Genomic DNA, 27,964 nt, shown 5'->3' on the forward strand with positions numbered 1-27,964 from the left:
GGGTATTAGAATTAGGCGTTACAAATAAAATAAAATGAATGAAATTAATGAGCTAATCTAGAATGCATGTCATTTTTTTTTGCCTAGTCTTTATCATGTTTCTATTGTCTAAAGAGAAATGATGCATGGTAAAGATGAGAATTTTTTTTTTAAAAAAAAAAGGAAACTATCTATATGATGTTAATGAAATGATGACCTAAGAATGTACAAAGGAGTATAAAAAAAAATTTATTATTATTTTTCTTTATTGTTTGCTTATTTTAAAATTCCAATCCATCTTATTAGAACAAAATAATACAAAAAAATGCACACATATGCTCAATCAACATGCACCCACGAACGATCATGATCAAATCCTTGGTCTGTGATCCCTGTCAAGAAAAGTGTGTTGTATAGGACGGTTCTAATCTCACTGGTCTTAAGGCCCCCAAGGTGCCCCCATTATAGGGACCTAGTATCTCTATCACTGTCAACTGGCAAACTCTAAGGTTTGTTGCAGTATTTCAGGCTAGAATAACCGGTTATCATCTTGAGTGTGATTTTCGACAAGACTCGCAGGCTCCAAGACCAAACTTGGGCCGGTCGTACGTCAACCACTCCCTATATTTAATACCCTCATGCCCCCGGGTGTAGGGGAACTATTGTGTGCGAAGGATTATGTACAATTTTATTCAAACAGATGCTAAATTTAAACAGGCAAACAGATATGAAAGCCAAACAAATAAAACAAACAAAGTAAAGGAGAAAAATATTTAAATTATAATTTTTATTTTATTAACTTCATCAATTAAATGGGTCTGACCCTCTTTAAACGTCCCCAGCGGAGTCGCCATCTGTCGCAACCCGAAAATTTCCGATCTTGCGACCTATGGTTTAGACATCCTTTTAAAGATCTCATCAATTAAGGAATGCCTGGACACCAGACTAATCCTTAATTAATGGTTTTGAAAATAGGTTCTATGGAGTCGCCACCAATGTTTTACTCAAAATATTGGAAAAAGAAAATATTTTTTAAAGTCCAATAATGGCCTTGATAACCAGAATTGGTTTGGGGGTCGGTTACGTGTAGGGAAGGTATTAAGCACCCCTACAACGCCCTCAATCGGTACCCTATGATGAAGTTAATGTGATAAGAAATAATAAATTAAATATTAAATCCCCTTTATGAATTACTATTTACATGCTTGAAATTTAAATTACACGGTTGACACTAAAACATCTACATGATTGCTTTTGTTATAACAAAAAAATAAGAAGTAAAAGAAAGAGAAGAAGATTAAATAAAATATCTCGTAGCAAGCTTTGTTAGATCTTCAAATATGGAAAATATAGGTGCTTTGTGGCAACCTTTCACACTACAATTGCCTCACAATACTCAAGAAATACAATAGGAGAGAGAGAGAGAAATTTTGAGGTCTAAGGAGTCCTAGACAAAATTTTCAGGGTCCTTGAGAACTGTGCCCGAGATTTCTATTTATAGATATCAGATGTGGGCCGGAACGGCCCGTTCTGGATTTGGAACGGCCTATTCCAGATACAAACGTTAAGTGTTAACTTTGCACCCTAGAACGGCCCGTTCTAAAATCAGAACGGTCCGTTCCAAAAAAAACCAGAACGGCCCGTTCTGGTTTAGGAACGGCCCGTTCCAGATCAAGGTTTTAAGGCCCTTTGATTGATTTGGAACGTCCCGTTCTGGTCTGGAATGGCCCATTCCAACCTACAATTCTTAGGCCTTCTAGGAACCTCGGAACGTCCCGTTCCAATTCAAGAACGGCCCGTTCCGGACTTTGGAATGACCCGTTCTGATTTTGGAACAGCCCGTTCCGGGCCACTAAAAATAGTTAATTTGGGCTTTTGGGCCCTCTAATGTCCTATCTTGTTGTTTGTATGCCCCAAGACGAAATTGAGTGTCTACAAACCCCAAGCCTACATGGTGTATAAAAGAAAATCCTAACATATGGAATCATGATTTTTTATAGTCAACCTTGAAGAACAAACAACTCTTCTTTTTCCTTTTTGCCTTATCAATGACCTCATTTGTATCAACCACATTTTGTAGCAAATTCCTACCTTCCAAAATGGCGCTCTATTTATGATCAATGACAGTTGGTAGTACCTCCTTCGACATATTTTCTAAGATTTTAGCTAGAATCTTATACATACAACCTACCAAAGTTATAGGCCTAAAGTCCCCCAATGTTTGTGGGTCATCAACCTTTGGAATAAAAGTAATCAATGAGGAATTGGTGTCTCTTGATAGCTTACCATTTGTTTGGAACTCCATCAAAAATCTAATTACATCTCCTTTCAAAGGCCCCAAAAAGTCTTTAAAAACTTTAAGTTAAAGTCGTTTGGTCCAGGGATCTTTGAATAGTTGCATTCCCATACAACCACCTTAATCTCCCCTTCCTCAAAAGTTGAGACCAATTTGGAGTTTTCCTTGGATGAAACAAAGTTGAATAATATCATATTTAAGTTACATCCCAGTTAAGCTTTTTCCCCCAAACCCTTAACGTTGTTGGTCATGATTTTCATCGATTATATTTTAGAGCTCCCTCCTAATCTCTTCTACTTTGTTGGACTTTTTCCTCCATTTGCACTAAATTGTCAACAATTTTGACCTTATATCCCCCATATGTCACTCCCAAAAAGTTTTATAGTTCCCAAGTCTTTTTGACCTCCAAGACCTCTCTATCTTCAACCAAAATAGCTTACTACAATTCCAAATGTCACTATAAGATAAGGAATTAGTTAAAAGAATGAAATATTATCCTAACATCTTTCCTCATTGTTTGGTTAGATATTCTTTTACAAGAAAGAGCAATTGTGTTCTCCAAAACAGATTCTGACGCCAATGAGATGTTGTGGTCATCGTTGTGTAATACTCCAACACCAACTTCATTGGGCAAGAGATGGTCCACCTCAGGATGTATTGGCCTCGACTCATCACCTCTCAAATCCCCTTCCTTTGATGTGTCAATATTCATCTTTGAAATAGGGTCAATATTTGAACCACAATTCATTGATGCAATGCTTTTGAATGGATTTGTTACAACCTTGTCATGTCCATTAGAACCCAAAAGTTCTATATTTTCAAGGTTCCCCTCCCCTTGTTCCAACCTATGCATTATACCCTTACCATAATTCAAATTTTGGTTATATGACCATATTTCAAGCAAACTTTCAATCACTTATGTACCATAGCTTACATCTTCGTGAAACATGTCTTGTATGAGAGCCCCGTCAGCCTTTGTGTAGCCATCCAAAATCCCATTTGTTTCTTTTGTGTTGGTTGCCTTCTTTTCCTATGTGCACTGCTCAAAGTATGATAAAAGGATTGGTCCTTATCTCAACTTGTTACCACTTGAGCATAACCTTTTTATAATACATTGTGTCAACCCCTATGGTCCCTCGTCAGAAGTTGCCAACCTCATCTAAGTCATGATCAACAACCCTCCCCAACTCTTCTAAGAATTCAAAAGAAGATGAATTAATTTTGAGTGGAGCATAACTTCCCATTGAGAATCATGATCATGAAACATGTTGATCATCCCGTAACCAAGAACTACACTGGTTAACAAAGGACACCACTTCCTCTACAGCTCGTACTTGACATGTCGCTTCATTGATTATAAAAATAATAAGTTAGTCAGAATACGAGTAAAAATAAAATGTTACACTAAATATATATTTATTTTTTTAGACTTAATTAAGTTTTAAACTTTAAAAAACACATTATTTTAATTTAGCATATTTTTTTATTTTATATTTATGTAAAGGAGTTCTATATGAAATTTTTTTACAATGTCAATATTCATTACTTCGTGTTTATTTTAAGTGATCAAGTGACATTTTATTAAATTCCCTATCATGTATGCAGTCCAATGTAAAAAATAATAATAATAATAATGTGGCTCATTATTCCTATGTCAAATTTTGAGATGGTGGTGAATTGGTCCACTCTAATATGTGACAAACTTTATTACTAGTAATTGTGTTACGCACTTGTCATTGGATACAACTGATATGGTATGATTTGTTTTACTCTCATACCACCACTAACAAATCGTAAGAATAAAAACGTAAAGAAGATCATGTATGTTAGTACAAGTGAAGCTCATATCGAATCTTTTAAGTAAAGTTTCGAATTCAAATTTTATGAATGGTAAAAGTGTGATTGACAAAGGAAACTTCATTAAAGATAATCAACCAAATTCATCAATAAATATTAGTTATTAATAAAATCAATGAATATTTACACCTATATAATAAAAAAGCTAATATAACATTTTAATTTATAATGTTATGTCCAATGTTTCCTTCTAAAGACATCGCATCTACTTATTTCAATATTTTTTTAGTATATTTCTTTATTTGGATTTTAAGAGTTAAATTTTTTTAGATTCACTAACAAATAGTCTAACCACCAAACATGTATCAAGCCAATAAGTAGTTTCAAGTTTCAACTAACCGTGGACAAAATAAACTAAATTAAACTCATAAAAATTATACTAAACTTAAACAAAAAAATTGCCTAAATTGAATAGAATTGAAAATTAGTTCAAGTGAGCTAAACAATTTTTTTTGTTTTACCGAACTATACTACAAAAATTTAAACCGATAGTAATTTAAATTCAACTAAACTGCAATTTGAATTGAACTACACTATTTCAACACTTTGAATTGAATTGTTTTGGTTCTTAATTCTGAGGCAAACCAAATTAGCCAATTTTATTTGAATTTTACAAAAGAAAATATTAAAATAAAAAATATCAAGCCTAATAGATCACTAGGTTTCAAGCCTATAAATTATCAAACCAATCAAATCCAAATGGCCCATCGAGCCCAACAGAATTCGTCCAATTTTTTTGACACATTTTTCGAAGCCCGGGTTGTCAAACTAGCCCATCGAACCAAAGCATTTTTACATCTCATAGTTCAATTCGTGGATTGCTAAAATGACTATCAAAGCTATACAATGAAAAATATAGACGACAACAATAAAGACCAAAATCTCCAAGTGTATTCCAAAACATTTTTTTGAAGAAACAAGTAGGCAAGTGGCTAGGAGAACTTTTTCATTCAAAAGACCAAAAGGTAAACAAATATGAAACAGCAAACAAATATCAAACTTCTAATATAAACTGTTCTAACTGAAAACCAACTCACAAAAGGAAAGAATTTCCATTTGAAAATTGAAAAGCCAGAATAAAAATAATTCCAATCTTACACAATTACCAGTGTTCATGAAGATGTCAATAATCGTTTAAGGCCTGATTTCTGCTCTGATGTAAGTCTAGAGGGAAACTTGATGTTGAACTTCACTCTCATGTTTCCTCTTTTGGAGGGTTCCTTTGGAATGGGCATACCCTCTCCTTTGATAACTTCTTCGTATGTCGGACTAATGACAGAGCCAGAGGAGACAGTAAGATTCCTCCCATCGAGTGTTGTCAGTTGCGCCGTGTAACCTGTCAGAGCTTCAACAAGAGATATCTTCTGTGTGACAACAAGATCATTGCCATCCCTTTTGAACACACCATGAGGTTTCTCATCAATAATAAAAACGAGGTCAGCTGGTATGACTCCTCTTTGTTCATTACCCTTCTCTGGAAAAGTTATTTTTGTTCCTTTCTTCCAGCCAGGCTTGATCTCAATGGTTAGAATTTCCTCTACAGTGGTAGGCCTCCTTCACAATAAGAAAACAAATAGTAAATTATTTTCTTGGTCACTCAAATTACTATTACAATTTGCTATTACTTTTAAATACACCTAATGTCAACAAATAAAAATATTTATGATGGGTATTTACTGGTTGGCATGTATTATTTGCTTAAAACACTTCTGAATCCATATCTGTGATGTTGGTCGTATATTATAGAAATATGCGTTGTGTACAAACATGCCTAACTGCTAAAGTTTCTTACTCAACACGAAGAAGCAATAGTTGATCCACAGCAACTGTTGCTTCTTTGTTTTGATGCATCGGAGCTAGTGTTAATAGATTCACATAGTTTTAATTTGCGAGCATAAGCATGAAAATTTGTGGTTTCAACACAAGTGCGCACGCACACTCACCAACAATTGCACCTATATTCAACTGAAAATAAACATTTTTCACTAATACTGTGGGGCGTAATAGAATGTCCTAAAACTTCTCATCAAAACTTAAATCCCTAACAAAATCAATGAGGTATTAATCCAGATGTCCACTTTAATAACATCTACAAAAATGTGGCATTTGATTTCGTAGATATATTATATTTGGATGCAAAGCCCAATTTCTGTCAACTACAGTCAAATGCAAGCCAGGCAAATACTGAGTTGAAAACTTCTCAACCAACTACTTTCCAATTCAATCACAATCCAAAATTCATTTTTCAATCATTTGGAAATACATATTCTTCCATCGTGCCTTAACCAAGAGTTCAACACCATACTCTATCACAGGTCTGATGGATATAAAATTCCAAAGTCATTATCAATAAGGAGAAAACTAAGATACAATACTATAGTTATTATTGGAACTATTCTCTAATCAAAGTCGATATTCTATCTCAATAATCGCAGCTTTCATCTTGGTAACCAAAATCAGCAGTGATTTCTGAGATGAAATGCTGATTTTAATTGGAATATGTACCCAATGCCAGCAATATATTATCATAAATGGCCTCTTCTTTTACTAAGCATGGACTTAAACTGAACATTTATACATGGCTAAATTCCCTATTATTTCTTAATGCCAATAAACAAACCATTTATCCCTATGCCAGCTTTGCAGGCATGTTAACCAACACATTTAACATCTTCATTTTACTTGTAGACTCATGCCCCTCAATGTGTTTGGGCTCGAAACAACCAACACAAAGTGATACATATTTACTCCATACAGGTAACAGGCCCCTCTAGATTAAAATAACACGAAGATGAGTCTTGTTCACTAAGGACAATCATATCTCCTCTACTTTTGCTTCTATAGAACATAAATGACATTACTTCCGTCAGTTTAGTGCTGATGAACATGAACATACCAAAAGTTATGGACCAAAAAAGGCACAACGTTATAGGATGCACATTATCAAGTAAAATTAATGACTAGATAAATACACAGAACTTACATGGTTAGAAACAAATCTTGCCTATTGGCTATTGAACAGAAAATGATAAAATATCATAGCAATAACAAACTATATCTGTTAGAAGCCAGATTTTTGTATGAAAAACGAAAGAAAATCAAACTGAGCATACAGTGAAAAGTTGTGCCACCCAATCTGAGCCTACAAGACTGCACACGTATATTTCAATTACAAGTCTACCAAGATTATCAAGGGAAGTGATTATCAAACTCAAACAACAATATATAACAAAAGCAAATCATCAAACCTGAATTGGAAATTTGAAGTCAACCCATCCAATAACAGTTATAACAAGCAACTTCATATGTTATTCATGGAAGTAAAAAAATGAAGAAGATGCTAAAAGCTAAACTAGATAGCTCACCCACTGGCATCAATCACATCCCTGGAAATCTTCATTTTTTTGGTAGTCCCTTTGTACAAATCCTCCAAACTGCACTGCAATGTTCTCTCAATTGGTGCACTTTTCCTTGGCACATTGGCAGAGCCTTCTCCAGCACCACTCCTACCAAAAGCAAAAATGTCATCCCCAAATCTGGGAAAGCCCGATGCGCCGGCCCGGCCACCCATGTCCCCCATCCCAAAGGGACTTGAAAACCCAAAGAACTCTGAAAATATATCATCTGCACTTCTTGGGTTGAACCGGAACATCGTCGGCCCGCCATCACTGCCACCAGGAAATCCACCGGCGGCACCCGGGGGTGGCATCTGCCCTTTCAATCCCTCCTCACCATACTGATCATACACTGCCCTCTTTTGCGGATCACTCAAAACCTATTCACAAACCAAATCACTAGCAAAACCCTTGATTCCAATTATCCAAATCACAATAAAATTTAAAAAAAAAATTCAAAAAGTGTTACACAAAAGTTCAAATTGTAAGAAATAGTTAAAAAAAAATGGAAACTTCGATAAATTCATCCGCTTGTTTTCACAACCCAATTGACATTACATTGAGAATAGGCGGCACAAAACATAGATTCATATCAACCCCACAATTCCAATTCTCCAAATCACAATAACAAAACGCAAAATTCGACACCTAACAGTTCAAATTCTAAGGGAAAAAAAAAAAAAAACACAATAAAAATGAAGACTTTGATAAAAGTTTAACTTTTCTACACAACCCAATTGGCATTACACTGAAACAAACAATTGGGTGAGATAAAACATACATCATAGGCTTCTGAGATTTGCTTGAATTTGGCTTCAGCATCTTTTTTGTTGTTAGGGTTCTTATCGGGGTGCCACTTCATAGCAAGCCTGCGATAAGCTTTCTTGAGATCGTCATCGCTGGCATTGCGATCTACCTGAAGAAGTTTATAATAGTCGACACCCATTTTCCGATTTGGCTTGGCCGGAGCAATGTGAGTTTTGGAGTCACCAGTGGAAGAAAGAGACGAAACAAGTCATATCCACACATAAACTTGTCTGGGCTCAACAAAACAACACTCTTGTACTTTGCACTTGTACTAGGCCCAGTTCTCCATCAACCTCGGAGCCTCTTTTTTTTTTTTCCTCTATACTTAAATTGCATTTTTATCCTTCTTTAGTTGTTAATTTTTAATTTTGGTTCTTTACTTTTAGTTACGTAATTTTAGAAAAGAAAATCATAATTTCGATACAACTATCAAATTTATGTATGTTGACTATTTAAATTCAAAAACATTGTTTATACACAAAGTGGGTACTAAGAATTATTTTATTTTATGATGTCATATTATTGCATGTATATGATGTAACGATTATCATATAAAGACTATATATTGATGCATTACATATATGAAATTGTGATTTTTTTTTAAAAAGAATAGGAGATAATTAAAGATAGGAGAATCAAATTTGGAAATCGATCCTCATAAATTATATATGAATTGTTAGCGGGAGAACATTTTTAAAGAGGATTTTTAGGAATTCTCAAACTTTTTTATCTAATTTAGTTTTATATCTATTTATAAATTAAATTTTAATATTTTTTAGTTAATAGTTACAAGTGCACTTTATTTTCTAAAATAAAAAGTCCGCAGTTTAGGGGATTCAAATCCTAAAAATAAGCATTTACAAAATATCTTGTTAGTCTCTCAATAAATGTGAAGATCGAATTAAAATATTGCCTAAATTAGTAATTAATAGGAAAAAAGTACTTCGTATCTCTATAAACAAAAAATCAAATAAATTAATGTTTTCACAAAAAATAAAGTAGACAGTTATTATTTTTAAAAAGATAGTTATTTTTCATATATTTTTTTTTCTATTTTATATATATATATATAAAAAAACATAAGAGTATAATTTTCTTTGAAAAAATTACACCAAAAAAGGAGTATTCACCTTATTATATATTGTTATGGATTATAAATTTTTTTATCAAAAATAATTGTAGATGTTAAAGAAAGGGTTTATATATATATATATATATATTAGTCCCAATAAAATATATAAATATCTTACTTTTTTAATTTTGTCCTTATAAAAAAATGTTTCATTTTAATTGTTGTAGTCATGTTTGTTCGTCAAATTTAAAGAAAAAAATTATACATAAGAACTAAAATTATAAAGATTAGAAAAAATATTATTTTATGAATACAATTACATTCATACCCTATATTACTTGAAAAACACTTTATATTGCATTCTGAGCATTGGTATTTTTTATTTGGCTTAAATATATTTTTAGTCTCTCAAATTTGGGATAAATTTGTTTTCAGTTCTTTAAATTTAAAATTATTATTTTTAGTCCCTATAATTTGTAAAAAAAATTATTTTAATCCTTTTAATCACCAATAACATATCTAAAAGTGACAGATTAAGATAATTATGTAGTATTATCTAAGTTTAATGTGATATTTTCACTAACAAAGATATTAATAGATTTTATACAACAGTATTTAACGGATTTTCTAACAAAATTTGAATAAGTGGACTACAATAAGATTTTTTAAAATTTCAAGAACTAAAAAAACCAATTTTAAATTTAAGAGACTAAAAAATAAATTTATCTTAAATATAAGGAACTAAAAACACATTTAAACCTACTTATTCTGTTGAAGAAAAAAAAATTAAGTCTATCTATTATCATATGTTGTTCGTAGTCTCTACATGTCACACTAAACTTAAAAATTTATTTCATATAAACTTATAAGTGTAATAGGAAAAAACATGACAATAAAGTACTTTATAGTCACATATCATATTTTCATTTAGATATAACAAGAGATAATTCTTTCAACTTATTTTGAAAATTAATATAAAATATTTTGTCAATTAATTATATATATTTTTTAAAAAATATATACCCTTTCTAACTGTGGATCGTTGACAGTCAATGAGATGCAAGTGTATGGAAGGAAAACAAGAAAAACCTATTTTCATTTTGCTGTAGTTATTTAATTTAGGTTAAAATATTTTTTAATTTCTATATTTTGACTTTATTTTATCTTTTAGTTCCTATAATTTAAAATAGGTATTTTTAGTTTTTAAACTTATCTTATTCAATCCTTTCCTTTTAAAACTTAATAATTTAATATAGATTTTTTTAGTCTCTATACTTACACTTCTATAATCCTTTTGGTCCCTATTATTATTTTTTTTTTGTGGTGTTGTTTGTTTTGTGTTAACATGATAGATGTATTCAATTTTGAGAGTGTAAAAAAAAAAGATGTTTCAATAACGGACGTTGCAAATAAGGTACAAAATAGATATGATGGGTCAAAAAAATTTATTTATAGGGATTCTAGCAAAATAAACTCGATATCAACTATACAAATTTGATTTAAACCTCAAGCGTGTGGTTCAGCAGTAGGGGTTGATTCACGCTTAAGCAAGGTCAGGAGTTTGAATCCTGCCTTGTGTATGCAGCCGCGTTAAATCTTGGAGCCAGCTATCCCATCCGAGATTAGTCACTGTTATCGGCGGTGGATACTCCAGAGACAAACCAAAAAAACATATATACAAATTTAATTTAAATTTTTTGTTATGTCAACTCAAAACAGACAACATTATAAAAAAAATTATGATAAAGATCAAAAAGACTAAAAACAGCAAGTATGGAGATTAAAAATATTTACCTTAATCAATAAAGACTAACAATAATTGAAAAAGATTGGTATAAGATCTAAAAAAATTATTTTAAACTATATAGATTAAAAGATAAATTAAATAAAATTATCGAAATTAGAACATTTTTCACCTTTAATTATAATTAATGCTTCAAACGATCCAATTAATAATTTAATGACATTGAAGGACTAATGTGCTAGATATTCTTTTGCTCTAAAAAGAGACTCCTCTTAAAGCACGCATTTGTTACTAGATAAAATAAGTGGTAATAATTTATTTTAGAGCCTCAAAATTATACAAAGATGAATTAGGATTAATAAATCATTAGATCAATCTAGAAATAAGAGTTGAAGTAATATACATAAGTTTTAGATTCGAACTTTGAAGTCAACAATATAATTTCAATGGATAAAAAAATGTGATTAATATTGACTAATTATATTAGTTTTTACAGTTTAATTGTTTGCTCCCATAATAAAACAATTAAATTTTAGTTGACTTATTAATTATGACCATTTGTTTTACAACACAGTCAAAATTCAGTTGACATAGTCGCTAAAACTTACAAAGAAAATTTATTAAATTAAATTTTATAATTTAATTTATATTTTTCACTTATAATCCTCAATCAAGCTAATCATATATTTGTGTACACTAAGAAATTAGCATATTAATTTGTACATTGTATCTGATATTTAGTTTGTATTATTAAAATTCATAATTAATAAGTAAATATATTTGAATATATAAATTATATTTTATTTAAAATAAAAATTTAAATTATAATATAAAGTTATTTTTAAGTATTGACAATTTAAAAGAAAAATGATGTTGAAATTTAGTTTAAAGATAAAGATTGAAGAATATATTAAAAGTAATAGACAAGTAAGATGATAAGCATACGAGTTATAAATAAGGTGGTTTAAAAATGATTTAAGATAAAAATAAAAATAAACATTTCAGCTAATTACTGTGCGAAATACATATCTAAATGAGAAAAGAGAAGATTAAAAATGTATGATTAAGAGAATAGGGAGAATGAGACTTTCATTCTCCAAATTATATATATAATTTATATTATAGAAGCAGATTTTATGTTAAACGCATTGCGCTAGGTTTCTTATTACTTTTTTTGTTCGACAACTTTTTAATATTTGAAAACAAAATAGCTAGTATACTGTATATCGTCGAAAATGCGAGGCCTTATATATTTCTCATCATGAAAATGTTGTTGAGCATAAAATAATTTGCGTACCAATTGAAAGAAGAAAAAAATGGATACTCGAATTTTTCCGCGAAGCAAAATATTGAATGGTTATGCCTATTGGCCACATGAATACAACTTATCCAAGGCTCACATAAGAATATAAGGTTTATGTTAATTTTCTTTCTAATTTTCCAACTTCATTTTTTAACTCTTGATATATTTTCTTTAAAAGTGGGTAATCATAAAGTATTAATGAAAGTATTATAATTTCACTACTGGTTGGATAATTACAAGGTCAATTACTGCGTTATTTTACTGCATTGTGCTGTCACTTATCTCTTCTTATTTTTCTTCCTTCCACCATATATCCATTGCTCATTTTAACAACCTGTCTCCCATTATCAAATGAATTCGATAATACGTTAATTATACCATTCAATTATTGTAAGCCCAAAACAGCTTTTGTATCATGCAAATCCTGCAAGTTCACTAAAATTCTACAAAAGCATATATTTATCAAATTAATGCTTATAAAGTTTACAAAATCAAAAGCAAATATTGGCATCAAAAAAGCAAATAAACGTACCTCGCATTTTATATGTGAAATCATTGCAAATAAAGAAGAAAAAAAGATTGAACTTAACATCAAATGCAAATTTAATGGTGCAGAACATATATAAATAAACAATGGTGTCAAAAATACATACAGGTAAACAAAAATAAGGGTCAATTACTCCCCTGATCCGTATCTTTAACCAGAGATACAAGATGCTCAAAACTTGGGGGATCAACATATGTATATATACACAATTCAATGGGAATACATGAAGTTCTAACCACAACCAAAACTTGGGCAAAAATAGGAACACATTCATTCCAATATACATTATTTCCCCTACACATTTACATGCCAGGTTGCTTCCTAATGCGAAAAGCACATGGCCCAACTATTAAGCTATCTGAATATGTCAAATTCATCGATTGTGTCTCTTCATTCGTATATCTAGAGAGAGCTCATTCCAGTTAGTCTCGGTTAGGTCTGGGGCTAATTCAACTTGGGACTCAGTTAGTAGAATCCACCACTCCATCATGTTTGCTAACAGTTTAGCTCGCTGTAGATGATTCTTTAGATTTTTCTGTCATTGTGTCCTTCTCTGAGTTGCTTGTCTCAGTCTCAGTAGTCTGTGTCTGAGTAGTCTGTGTGGGAGTAGTCTGTGTTTGACTTGTTTGTGTCTGAGTAGTTTGTGCTTGACTTGAAACCTGAGAATCAGAAGCAATTCCCAGAACAACTAGCACAGCCCTGAACACATTAAAAACCTAAGAATCAACATTGTTGGCAACCATAATAAAGTGTCTGCCCATCCAAAAAAATAAAACATTATTTAAACTAGAATAAACAAATTCACCCTCAAAAAGAAATAGAGTAAAAGGGGATAGAAAAGGTTAATTGACGGCATTGTTGTGCCAAGTGAATTATTGAACCTCGGAAGTTTAGATTGTATATCTGGCTGGCTAGCATGAGCAATCAATGGTGGCTTCAAAGCTGCAATTCTATTTAAAGCATTTTCCAATTGTGCTGGAGGCAGCTGCTTGTAAGCATACACCATCAGAAAACGCATTAGAACAGACCAGTTATAAAATTTAAAAGATGTCTGAAATACTTTCCAAAAATCAGAATGGCAAAAAGAATAAGGTACATCTGTACCCTATAAAAAATAATAGAAGGGTATATAATTAATAATCATTTTTGTCTTTATTTCTTTTGGGTTCCCTTCCGCCACAACTTTCCTCGTGAAAAGAAAATCAAAATATTCTAACTCGAATTAGTGAAAAATATAGGAAAACGCAATGACATCACTTAATGTGATAATTAAATGAGCAATGTAATTATTAAAAAAAAAAAAAAAAAAAAAAACTAAAAACACCTGCTTTTTTTCATTAACCCTTTTCAAACCCATTTTGTATACAGAAGGAACACATCTCTTAATACAGAGGATCAAGCTTTACCGTTGAATGTCATCTAAAATATTTGTCAAGAATATAGACCATATAATCCCCCACTTCAAAAGAATAAATAATAATAATCTAACTAATATAGTCATATTTCCATATTGAATCATCCTAGCATGCATAGAGCTCCCCCAATAGTCACAAGGAAATGTACAAAAATCTCATTTTATAGAACAAAATACAATTTGAAAGTAACAGGAACAATGTATGATGTTACTCCATTATGCTGTGTCCATGTTGATGTTTATGGTATGGAATAGAATAATACTGATTACAATGAAAGCAGCATTATATTCTTAAACAATGTACTTATGAAAGCATCTAGGATTGGGCTAGTGATGAGGAGCACAGGTAGTTCACATGAGGATATATGTTCAAATCTCATTACTACAGTTATACCTAAAGAAATAAAAACAATATATTTATGTTGTTTTGCGGTTAACCCCAGAAATCAGCAGGAAAGTTTCTGTAGCTACTGTTACACATTTCATGTCAGCCACTTGATGAATCTTCCTATATGATACTAATAGTAATAACCAAAATTTTAAAACTCGAATCGGAGATCGATTTGGTCAAGATGTTGGACCACTGAGTCACTAGTTGAACCAATAAATCACTAGTTGAACTGTATAAATTAATATATTGTTAACTATATAGCTTTAAATTTAAGATACACTATAAAAGTTATTTTATTAGATACATTGGTTCGGTGGTTGATCAACTTATAACCATCTAAATGTACATGGTTCAGTTCCCATTTCAAAAAAAATGCCCTAAATATTTTTCCTTGCCTCTACAGTTTCAGAAACGCGATTATTGAGTGCAAATGGGGCAACATGCAACCCATGCAAAGTGATCAGATGGATGGGGCAGTGTAAACTGGTGCTCCAATAAACTGGCGGGTCACTGATTTATCTGGGAAATTGGCTGAGTTATACCAGTTTAAAGCGGTTCAGTGACATATATGATCCAAAAAGAGACATGAAGCAGTTATGTCACCAGTTCCTGGCCCAACAGGTTGGCCCAAGCCAATTTTTAAAACACTGCTGATTCATCCTGGCTTAAGTTATTCGTTCATTGTATACAGTAGGTATCTAAGGGTGCGATGATGCCCAAGACCATGAAAACTAATTTAGAATCTTAGATAATGCAGAATAGAGCTTGGAACTGTGCCATAAGTTAAAAATGATAACAAGTTCCTGATAAGAGGAGTAAACACATATACTTATACCTGAAGCAAAATGTCAAATGACTGTGGTTTTGTCAACTGCACACACTTCAAGAATCCTACCCACAACTTAGGGTATTTCCATATCTACAGTAGTTCATTTGGTGATGTATAAGTACACTGAAAAATTGAATAAATTAGCCAAAAAAAATAGAAAAATAATAAATTCACCTGCTTCATCACAAGGCGAGAAAGAATCCCCATGATAAAGTCCACCTATAGCAATTTATGTAAGTCAATAATTAGTACAAATAGATCAGAATATCCGATTCAATAGAAACAGATAACAAGGAATGATGGTAGCATGTTAGAATCTTTTCAGTCGGAAAATAATTATCTAAATTGAAGGTAGAATATTAACAGGGCAATAGAGAAAAGACAAATGGCAGTTTCGATGAATATATATGTGGGGCTTCAAAACTAGAGCTATATTTGTAAGCTGTAAACAATCAACTACAAGTTGGATTCCTCAATTAAGGCACACAATAAAAAACCAAATACGTTTCTTAGCATTATAACATTTCCTAGGAAATGCTTCTTACCAGTGTCGGAAAAGCAACAATTGCTTGTAATACTGTACGCATGAATAGTAAAGGAGGAGGAATCTGCTCAACCTGCAGGGAAGATTATTTGCCCTGTGAGATCAACCAAGTTGAAATGGGTTCAAAATTAAAAATTAAAAAAAAATTCCACATAACACACCAACTGATTCAAAACTCTGGCAATAACTTCTTGAGTAAAAGTTTGCGGCAGCTCAAAGCAAGCATTGCAAGCGTCTGTGACCTGTATATAACACCTTAGTTGTGCAACTGCAAAATGTGTCTTCATATTTTAATAATCCTGATGCATAAAATCTATCATTATTAGATACCTACCTTTTTCAAGGGAATTCCGTCCCTTTCAGGATCAATTCCATGAATTGCAATTAAAATTTCAGCAGGAGTAAGCACCGGACCAGATTGTGATGATCCCTGTAAAAGAACTCTGCAATTAATTCAATTACCAAAATGTACGCAACAGGTCAGAACTATTTTTTTAATTAAAATACTGTGGTGTGTCTTTTCCATTAACTTTGCTGATCATGGAAGTTAACACTAAAATACAAGTGCTAAATTTCATGAACACAGGGATAATCCTAATAAATGAGATATTGTTCCTTGAATCATGAGAATTTAATCAAAAACAGTAATTATTAGAACTAAAGCCATTATTGTGCCTAAAGCTGCAATAGTTTTCATTGTTACTTCAACTGGAAACATCTTATAGTTCCCCTAGTACAATGTTTATTCATTACCATAATTGAATGCCACTTTTACCTTGGAATAGCATAACTGGTGAATTATACTGTAGCAAATTATCTGGCATCACATGGTGCATATCATTTAATTGACTGTAAAGGAACAAATGATACCTGCAATATGCGACCAAGTGCTGCTTGGAACTTCTCCAGAGGAAGATTTACAATGTGAGGGAAAATTGGCATTACCTGTCAAAAGAATTGTTAAAACATGTTCACCAAATGAAGAACAATGTCATTCAAGATAACAAGAAAGTAAAATTAAAAAGAAATACCTATGGATAAAAACGTCTTATTTAAGTCAAATCCAATGACTTAATTCTTTTCTTGATATACAAATCACGATTTTAATAAAAAAAGGCAACAACAAAATTTACATCCAATTAAAAGAAAAATAGGGAGAACCTCATCATTTGTTAGGAATGGTAATATTGGAATAAGAACCTCTGCATCCTGTATAAAATAAACCATTTATTAAACATAATCCTGAGTTTCACTGCGAAACCGATAAGGGAACACTTTAAATACCTTGAGTTTTGATTCGTACAACTTTTTCACAGTACATATTAAATCCTTAGAAGGAGTCGTACCATCTGTAAGTGTGTGCAACACCTGACATGATCAACATAAAACTATCAACATACTATCAAAAATTTCAACACTCGTTACAAATTATATAAGGTAAAACAGTAAACCTGCATTAAAAGATTCTCGCTTCCATTTGGGGGATCTGAAATAATTTCAAGGAGATCTGAAGATGAGCCCATAGTACGTACAAGTATTGGAATTTGGCGATGTACTGCCTGCAGCATACAATTAATGATATAAACTAGAGACAGTAAAATAGTTGTCAATATTCATTAAATCCATATTCCAAATCTAAAACCTGCTTCACTGCCTTTGATGTGCTTCTATAGATGACAAATATTTGGCGGAAGAGAGAATGTTTCTGTCATCATAAAGCATCAATATCTATTACTTTTAATCAAATAACAGAACACAAGTTACAGAACATAAAGTATACAAGGAAATAAAACAATACCTTTGTACACAAAGCAAAATACAATGACATGCACCTCTGAGCCTCAGAAACTGAATCTGGTGAGACACTCTCAGATGTGCATGATTGATGATTATCTGAGGAGACATCTTTAGTGCTGCCACTCAATGATGATTGTTCATTTGGCTTTTCAGATTCAGGTCCCTGACAACGCAATGAGATGAAAAAGAAAAGAAATCACTATCGTATCAAGTTCAACAAAAGATCCATCCAGAGGACTCTAATTGGAGAAGAAAAAAGTAAATCCATAAATATGTAAATACCTTCTGTGAATCAGCAATGGACCCTTCTGCGTTCATAGCATCAGATGCATCACCACTCATTGCTGAAAAAAGCCTTTCCTTCGCAAAATCTTCTATTTGCTGAGAAATGGATGACAAAGGATAGAGCTTATTTGCCACCTGCAAGAACTCAAATTGTAAGACAGATGTTGTTATGCAGTCAACTAAATGTTTCAACAGAAATTTATGCTTAATGTACCAGACGTATCGCCTTCATACGCACTTCTTCCAAGTGATGCACTGCACTCTTTCATTGGAAAAAGGAAAAAAATAATATTATAAAAGAGATCAGATGTAAGACCCAGAAAATTACAAGGGGAAGCAAGGTCTGAAAATTCGGTTTCTACAATTTTAAGTAGAAGAGCAAGGAACAATAATCACAATATCATTAAGCCACCCACTTAAAGTTCAATTTAAACATGATGAAAGAAAAACAAAGGGGATGGAGCAATTATGACAAACAACCACAACTAAACATGAAAGTTCCTATAATAAAAGTAGGAGAAAAAACCTGTAGAGCAATTTGTAAGCAAGTATCTCGAATGGGAGGCCTTAGAAGAATCAAGCTCCATACAGCACTTAGACCTTGAGTAACTCTATCAGCATTCAGTGAGTGTAACTCCTTTTCACCTTTATCCCCATTTCCAGGAGAACACATGTTTTCTAAAATTTTCAGAACTGATTTAGGTAAATAAGGAGAATCACCAAGCAATTTACTTAATGATTTATCTGAAGGTGGAAAGGAATCTCTAAGTGCTTCTGCCTGCATTCAAAGTGAACCAAAAGGTCAATTCATGAATTGTAAATGAATGAAACTAAAAATAAAAAATAAAAACACAAACCACTGTCAGGAGGAATTTTTCATATACAGAAGCTGCAGTTGTGGAAGAAAAGAAGTCAGGCTCCTCTTCAGCCTCACCAAATAATCTGTAGAGGACACGCAATGTAAACTCATGTCCCTGAGACATAAGGTAATCATTGTCATTTATAAATAAATGCAGCTTGCACATAATAGCCACTAGCTTATCTAAATTAAACCAAACAGTAGTATCCATAAAGCCTATAACATATTAGATATCCAACACAAGACACAATATTTAGCTCTATTAAATACTTATTCCTCATACATTATTTAGCTCTATTAACAACAGTGTACATTATACATACAGAACAATACCTACCAACTCTGAATCTAATACAACTAAACAGGATCTTTTAATCTTTATATTCTCAACATCCAGCATTGCAGACATTTTTTTTTTTGACAAAACATATATTACAAATTGAACCCATCTGGATAACATGTCTCTAATGTTAGTATAAAATGTCAGCTCTAAAGTTCAAATTTGAAAAACACTATTCACCTATGGAAAACAACTAATGTTTTCAAAACCAGTTCTTAATTGATATTGGAGAAATATAGGCACTTTAGGATTGTCTCTTGAAATTAAATTGATAAAACATGAACAAATATGAAAAAAGAAGAGAGACAACATACAGATGCAGTAACACTTGAGACAAGCACTCACCTCATTACTAGTGTAATCAATCAAAATATGCTTTTGTAATAACTTCCATGGGTCTAATTCCAAGGGAAACTGCATAAACAATGAAAAAGAGTGCAATGTATCAATTCCAAGTCGTTGTAAGCAAAATGTATACACACACATTGCTAGATAAAAGTAGCATTTATTTTGGAATCTTGAGCATCTTAAGAAGATATCTAAATTACACAAAATAAAAGCATTTAATAGAGAGAAAAGGAATGATTGACTGTAAGCAAGATGAAAAATCATAATATGAACAATAACTATGCATTAGACAAGTAATGAATATTTACATCCTAATTGCTTGAAATTGAGAACTGTAAACAGGTAATATGAAAACGTTTAAAATATATAAGTGCCTATACAGAGCATTTAACTATTTGTTACTATAGAACTGGAAATTTTCGGGAAGCTGGAATTCTCACATAAACTCCTAAATATGTAAGTATCGAAAAACGGATTTTGGAGCCTCCAGCTACAGTTATTTGCTTATATGTATCGATAATACGCATAAAACATGACTTCTGCAAATGATCCTTTTGTTCATCTGCAAGATCAACAACAGGAGCAATCATCTTTGGCAAGACTAAACGGGTAGGCAACACAACTGAAGTAGCTGTTGAGGACACCAAGCTATTGACATCTTTAACAGCCGCTTTTGGGCTCAGCTCTTCCGATCTATCTGTTGATATGGATGGAGCTAAGTTTAAAGGTGACCTTTGATCCAAGCTTGTATCTTGCTCTTGACTGCTATCTTCTAGGTGCATTTCAGAGGAAGCCAATAAGGAAGGAGCCAAACTTTGTGACAAAGCATCATTATGACCAAAAGATTCTAGGCCAGGGATTCCACTCTCTGAGTTTCCAACATCATGGATGTCAGTAGGCATAGTTGTGCAGTCATTCTCTACTCCAGGTATACTGGCATCAGAAGATGGAAAATCAGTAGGTGATGGTATATTTTCAGATACAAGATTCATGCCAGAATGCACAGCATCACTATTTGGAGCAGCTGCTGAAATTTCTTCCTCCCCTTGTGACTTCTGCAATATTTGTGTAAAAGTTTTATTCAAAAGATGATTCTCAGAAAAATGCTATGTAAAAAAAAATTAGACAGGTTAAATCATTACAAATGAAAGGGATTGGTGATAAATTGAAAAATATAAAGGCAAGGCCTGAAAACCAAAAATACCAGATAAATAAATTAATAATTAAACCACTACCTCATTAGACACTGATTGATGAGCATCAAGAAGGGAAGCTATTGGAGGAAAAGTACTAGAAAGTGACATAACACCAGCTACAAATGATGGTGGATATTTAGCCTTGTCATCAGAACCAATCATACTAATGTCTTGCAGCTGTTCATCATTTTCTTCAGCATTAGGGTAATTTGGAGGTAGGTTTCGCATATTTGCCATCACCACCTCAGCTAGCAAGTCAGCAGAAATACTAGAGATGAGAATTTCCAAATGTACAACAGCTTTTTCACCTTGAGCAATCAAAGCGCCAAAGGTGGCAACAAGTTGTTGTACAGGCCCATTATCCACATCTTCTTTTGATGATGTTGGCACAGTTGAAGGAGTCTCATCCTGAGAGTTGGCAGTGGTACAGTCATCTAGCTCTTTCTTAGGTCCTTCCAAAGCAACAATTGTTGTCCTGACACGTTTTCCAGGAACACCTTCAGCTAAATCACTTCCAGTTTGCGATCCTGATCGTTTTCTTGCCAAATTACTGTTCACTGAATCACGAGAATTAACTGCAGGTTCCTCTTCCTGTAAAATTAAAAAAAAATGTAAACAAAAATTACAATGATGTCCTGCCAGTATTAAATGCTATTGAAAATATTTATTTTGATCCACAAAATTCCTAGCAGCTAGCCAAAACACTTCTGTTATTGCAGCCAGAACTCCAATTGTTTGGCATTTTTACATTTACTCCTAGTTCAAAGTATTTGCTGTTTATGGTAAAAACAAAGATTAAGTTATAAGATCAATTAAATAGCATCAATTAATGGAATACAACTGCATTTGGCTTAATTACTCCCTATTTACAATATTACAATTGAGGATGGAAGAGGCATAACTCAACCCAAAAGCTAACTCAAAGGAGTAGGATTGTCCAAGTCATTATAAGTAGTACTTCAGTCCCATGCCCAGCCTACGTGAGATCTAAAGATACCTCCATCATGCTTAGGACTGGACATTTGGAATGTGAAATATGCAAGATAGACATTTGAAGTGGTGGCCTGACTAGGATAGGGTCTAATCAATTCTAAAAGCTAACTCAAGAGAAAAGGATTGTTCAAGTCATTAAAAGTATTATGGCCATATATCTACCTAATATGGGATCTTATTCTTAACCATCAGAAAATAATCAATGCCCTCAATCATGAGAAAATACTAGACACAGTAATGTATAAATGCATGGGAAAAAACAAAAAATACCCTGCAACTCCAATTCCAATGACTATGTTCCGCAAGAAACTTACAGTAGTGCCACTGAGCAGGAAAATTTGTTACCATACAACAGATGGCATGCAGCTGGACAGATTTATTATATATTAATATTACACTCCATTAATAATTTTATTTTCATACCATTTATTGGATATACCAGGAGACAATAACAAATTTGGAAATAAATAATTAGTTATCTTAATTTTCTAAAACAACAAAAACGATGGAATAAAACCCATTCACTAAGACAACAGAAAACATGAAACCCAGTACTATCTATTTCTTCTGCAGACAAAAAATGTTGAACTATCAATTCAATTGTCAATATACAGGCATACAGCTAATATTACATCCAGCCTATACACAACCTCCGTACTTACATGTTCAGAGCTCAAATATGAATGTAAGACACAGAACAATTTTAAGTTTAAAATAATTAAATAAATAAGCATCCCAGGAAGAGAGGATGGCTACCATGATAACAGGTTCATCATTCTCTCTCTCTGTGCTTCCATTACTTGCAGAGATTAGGTGAAACACCCGATCTGCCTTTCCTTCTGACTGCATTTCCTTCAAGGCACCTGCCAAACGATCTCTCCACTGCCAAAATAAAAAATAATCAGTTTTACATAATGCCATATATAAGACCAAACCTCTTAAATATGAACTATGAAGTATGCATTTTGATTACTCATGAAATCATTTAAGTTCGTAATACTGAAAGGAGCTACATTGACATTTTAAGCTCTCGTGAAGCTAGTAAAAATAACATTATTTTTCCAAAATAAGCCATGGACCAAACCAGTCAACATAAAACTCATTCTTATACCAAACATGGATCACTAAAAATAAACTTTGTTGTTGTCAGCTAAACCAAACAAACAACATCATCAATCATAGTACTCCAAGGAATATAGAATATAAAAATATATCTTGAAAGTTGAAACAAATGGCACCTATAAATTTGTAAACATTGACGTGGACCAAAAATAAATAAAAATAAAAATAAAAAAAAAAACTACACTAATTATACACGAAGAGTAAACAATCAACACGACAAACACATCTTAGTCTAATAGAATTACCGGAGCAGCACTTGGATGTGTACATTTTGAGCAAGCAAGAAAGGCATTCTTCAAAGCAAGATGTGCAGCTGTTACACATACACCATTAACAACAGAGCTGGAAGGTTCCAAACTAAGCAAAACAGGCAAGATGCGGCTATAGAAGGCAGGCCTGTCAATTGCAATGCCTGAAAGACTGGGAATACACCAATAAGAAAGTCAATAGTAAGAAAGTAATGATCAGATCAATGGATTTTTACGGTGTTAACACTTGGTAGCAGTGTTGTTAAATAACCGTTATGGCGGCGCCATAACGGTGCCATAAAGGTATGGCGGCAGCGGCCGCGATCTGTTATGGCCGTTTAGGCTGTGTATGGCGGGGATCCGCCATTTTGAAGATGGCGGCCGTTACGGCCGTTAAGGCGGGTTAGCCATGGCGGTCCATGGCGTGAATGGCGGACATGGCGCCGTTTTGGGCCATTTTTTTTTTATTTTTCTCAGTTTGGGCCTTTTTTTTTTCTTTTTCGGTTTGGGCCTGAGTTTCTTTCCCGGGTTGGGCACCCAACACATAAAATAGGGTTGCAGAAACCCTAATACATAATAGCCTCTCTTCCGTGCAACCCGCGGCTGCTCCGACAAGACCCCCTGCCACCGTCGCCTCCGCCTACCACCATCGTCTCCGACGCAGCTGCCACCGTCGCCTCCGACGCGGCCACCACCGTCACTTACGACGTGACTTTCTTCTCCCCCTCCGCGTGCACCATTGTCGTGTCACGCTAACCTCCCCACGAGCCACCATCACCTCCGAGCGCGCCACCGTCACCTCCGAGTGCGCCACCGCTACCTCCAACGAGACTTTCTTCCTCCTGGTACTTCCTCCGCACGTGATAGATTCTCCCTCCGCAAGCCTCCTCCTTTGAGTTCTGCCATCGCCGTTGCCATTTAATCTTTTTGTTGGTTAGGAATTTATGTTTCTTTATAATGACTATTACTAGATTATGAATGCTATGAATTTTAGATTGTTATATTGTTGGTTTTAATATGTGTTTGTTATTTTTCTGTTTTTGCATCATATTATATATATATATTTTTTTTATTTTATTTATTTATTTATTTTTTTTTGTCCGCCATGATGTCCGCCATAGACCGCCATGGCATCCGCCATGGCAATATGGCACTTAAAGGTCCTTACCGCCATCCGCCGTATAACCTTATTGATAACCTTGCTTGGTAGTAATTACAGTTTATAAAAAACAATTATTTACAGTCTTAGAACAATCATCAGATTTTCAAAATGAGCATCAATTTTCTTCAAAACAAAACCTAGTCAAATAAGATAATTATATTGAATTTAAAAATTTTAAAAATAAAAAATAAAAAATAAAAAAAAAACCTCTCTCTCGGTAATGTTTGCATGTACATGCACATGTATGAGAGTAAGAGAAGCTATCAAATTGACCATCTAATCATTACAGATACGTCATCAGGAAGTTCTGAGAAAATAAAATTCTCTTTGTGCATCTCTCAGAGTGTATGCAGTAAAAAATGGCCATCTAATCATCATCATGCATGTGTCATCATGAATAAAATACAAAGATCTGACTCTTTAAGCAATAACATTGGGCAGAAATTCAAAGGGTGTAAAAGAAAATATCAAATACCTTTTGATCAGAACAATGATCACCGAATTACTAAGGGACTTCACAGTTGGAAATCTGAGTTGATCAAGCAAGAGACCCAAACGATGGCTGGCTTCAATTGACAAATCTACATAATTAAGTACAGGATGACCCCGCTTGACCCATGATATATTAAATTCTACAGGCCTTCCTATAAAAATGTGAGAAGCCATGTAAGCGAGTGATTTGAGGATTATGATAACAACATATTGGAACATCCATCCTATTACCCAACCAAAATCAAAATACAGTACCTTGATGAGAAGTGGGTTCAGAGGAACCATTGGAATCATGCGTGTAAAGACGAATAACTACCTCAACAAACTTCAGTGCCAGCAGCTTTGCACCACCACTTCCATGCTTTTCAATCATGTTACCGAGTACAACCATCAGACAACAAACCAAAACAGGTATTTCATATTTTTAAAGAGAGCAATTACTTACTTCAAAAGCTATTTCATATACTTTGTCTTTGAATTTAAGCATCCATGCCCATGCAGATTCAAGTGCACCATCTAAATCACTAGAATATAGACCCTAAAACAAAATAAAACCAGAATGATAACGTTCATATCTTAAATTGTAAACCAAAAATACATGAAAGGATAAGATATGAGGTAAGATGAAAGCAACAACTGCAATAAGATATCAAAAATTTTCAAAAGTTAGCGTAACTACTAAATATTTGCCAGCATTTTCTTATTAATTTCCAGAGGAGGGTTTTTTCAGTGGAGATGTGAAATTATCAATAGCATATACTTGCTTTATCACTTTATATAAGATTTTCAAGACTTCTAATTATAATGCTATACCAATAAGGGGCCAAAAATAAAACAGGTTGATAGATGTCAGAGGCTTTCAAAAAATTTTGAAACTTAAAACTAGATTTGGAGGGTTGGCAGTCCCGGTGGACATACCATAAATCCAATAAAAGTAATGTTGGTATTAATGCTACCTTCTCTGACTTTTCACTAACCAACTTTTCACTCACTATACCAATAAACACATTCCCTTCCAGAAGGCAGAACACTAACTATCAATGAAAACAAACCAACATCTATCTCAACGAGTATAAAATCAAAATAAAACTAAATTCTCCAATTCTCATTCACTTGCATGAATGTTAGAACAAAGTCGCATAACACTAACACACCAAAAACCACAACATAAAGACGCACAGTCAAAAACAAGAAGAACCCGTCCCACTACAACCACAATTTTTGCCGCAAGAGAGCAAATTAACTCACTATTTAAAACAAAACACATACCTGAACCGTGATTTTCTCAAGCGTGCTGCGAAACAAGTCAATTCCGCACAGTATAGCTTGCCGCACAACCGCAGGCGTGTCGTCATCCAATCCGTTAATCAGCACGGGCACAATGTCGGACAAGAACTCCGTGTTCTTCAATCCAATCTCACCAAGCATCCTAAAACATCATAATAAAAATACTTTCACCTCAAATTTCAATTACGCGTGCAAATAAGATTGTCAAATATTGAAAATAGTGAAGAGAGAAAGGGTTTACTCGGTGACGAATTTGCGAACGGGGCTGAAGCGATCGGAGTGGAAGTGGAAGAGTGAGGGGAGGAACTCGGTGAGGAGGACGGGGTCTTCTTGGGGAAGTTCGTGGCGCAGTTGGCGCAGAGATTCGAGCTTGGAGGGGATGTCAATGGCCAACTTTGAAGCGTTCACAAGACTCGCGAGCTTTTCGCGCGAAGACGCCGCCATGGACTTGGATTTTCCGACCATGGCTGTGGGAGAAGGAGGAGAGGCTAGTTTGGGAGAATTTGCATGGAATCGAAAGCGCAAGAATATCAGTGTTGTGATTGTGGTTTTCTAGGGTTTGGATGGAACTTGGAAAAAGAGGGAGAAGTAGGTTCGTTTGAAATCGCTATTCCACAAGCTGCAGTTTTCTTTGTTTCCTTTTTAATATCGACATTTATATAATATAATATTTACTTGAATGCATAATTTAATTACCATATATAGGTGTAAAAATTTAAACTAAATCTTATATATTTGATAAAAATTTTATAATATACGTTTAATTATTTAAATTATGTAATATTATTTTCGAGATGGTATCTATCAAATTTCATATAATTTCAACATAATTTAAAATTTCATTATATTATTTTACTTTGCATAATAATTAAAATTTGAATAAATATTTATTTTTAGATAAAATGTAATTTTTGGCATAAATAATCTTAAATATAATATTATATTATTTAACTATTAGATCAATTAAATTTGCATTATAAAAAAATTATTAAAATATAAAATTTGTCATAAATTATTAAATTTATACATAGTGTAACATATCCTAACTCATAATTTATTATAAAATTTAGTTATATATAATATAAATACATATGCTAAAACATTAATTTTAAAAAATTAAAACCACATTTTACCTAAAATAAGTCTAATTTTAATTATATTATATGTAACATTGAGTTTGGAAGGGGGAGGGGATTCTAATATCGAGCTTCCAAGGGGGAGGGGGTTCAAGTATGTTGGTGGTGGTTTATACCTTTTTCTAAGTCTTCTTCTCCCCTTAGATTCTCAAGAGCATTAGAGTTGTAGTTCTTGTTGCTGGGAAAATTCAGAGCACTTGAGCCCAAGAATTAAAGTGGGTTTGGTGCAAAGCTTCCTCAAAACTCAGAGTTCTTCTTTTACTTTTTCTCTCTTCTCCTTTTTCCTCTCCTTGCTTTGAAAGCTCATAATTGTGGTAAAGGAAGTTAGAACTCAACTTCTAGTTGATTTATGTTGTGCATGTTGTTTGAGATTTGTTTAATCTTTGTGTCTATGGATTTTTTAGATGTAAGATTTAACAGTTTCGGATTTTTAGTGTTCTTGGTGAAAAATGAGGGATTTGACAATCTACTTAGTGTGTTATTGTTTTATATTCCTTCTTCTTGGATTTTCGGGTTGTATG

At 33.2% G+C, this 27,964-nt stretch overlaps 2 protein-coding genes across 4 annotated transcripts; both read right to left on the reverse strand.

The window, feature by feature from the left end:
• Positions 1-5,053: 5,053 nt before the first annotated feature.
• Positions 5,054-8,593, reverse strand: LOC109816674 (uncharacterized). The gene is made up of 3 exons (XM_020381755.3): positions 8,309-8,593; positions 7,498-7,907; positions 5,054-5,686 (listed from the first exon to the last, which is right to left on the reverse strand). The coding sequence occupies exons 1-3, from the start codon at positions 8,471-8,473 to the stop codon at positions 5,245-5,247; spliced, it is 1,017 nt and encodes a 338-aa protein (XP_020237344.1). The 5' UTR covers positions 8,474-8,593; the 3' UTR covers positions 5,054-5,244.
• A 4,456-nt stretch (positions 8,594-13,049) lies between these two features.
• Positions 13,050-26,944, reverse strand: ESP4 (HEAT repeat-containing protein). Of its 3 annotated transcripts, XM_083070749.1 has the most exons (27): positions 26,549-26,943; positions 26,290-26,449; positions 25,466-25,558; positions 25,276-25,381; positions 25,004-25,172; positions 23,364-23,538; positions 22,753-22,878; positions 21,043-21,594; positions 20,248-20,862; positions 19,805-19,873; positions 19,118-19,234; positions 18,787-19,038; positions 18,475-18,522; positions 18,258-18,395; positions 17,977-18,138; positions 17,821-17,883; positions 17,630-17,737; positions 17,463-17,546; positions 17,340-17,387; positions 17,049-17,123; positions 16,513-16,608; positions 16,340-16,420; positions 16,180-16,251; positions 15,809-15,853; positions 15,641-15,724; positions 13,882-13,985; positions 13,050-13,699 (listed from the first exon to the last, which is right to left on the reverse strand). In XM_083070749.1, the coding sequence occupies exons 1-27, from the start codon at positions 26,770-26,772 to the stop codon at positions 13,504-13,506; spliced, it is 4,062 nt and encodes a 1,353-aa protein (XP_082926875.1). In that variant the 5' UTR covers positions 26,773-26,943; the 3' UTR covers positions 13,050-13,503. The 3 variants fall into 3 exon arrangements, 2 of the variants coding, with proteins under 2 accessions (XP_082926875.1, XP_082926877.1); XM_083070751.1 differs by lacking the exon at positions 13,882-13,985 and having other exon boundaries at positions 13,617-13,699; positions 26,549-26,944; XR_014432359.1 differs by lacking the exons at positions 13,050-13,699; positions 13,882-13,985; positions 15,641-15,724; positions 15,809-15,853; positions 16,180-16,251 and having other exon boundaries at positions 16,513-16,621; positions 26,549-26,944.
• Between the last annotated feature and the right edge of the window lie 1,020 nt (positions 26,945-27,964).

The sequence above is a fragment of the Cajanus cajan genome, chromosome 3 (genome assembly GCF_000230855.2).
Source record: "Cajanus cajan strain Asha chromosome 3, NIPB_CcT2T_4, whole genome shotgun sequence".
Lineage (NCBI taxonomy): Eukaryota > Viridiplantae > Streptophyta > Magnoliopsida > Fabales > Fabaceae > Cajanus > Cajanus cajan.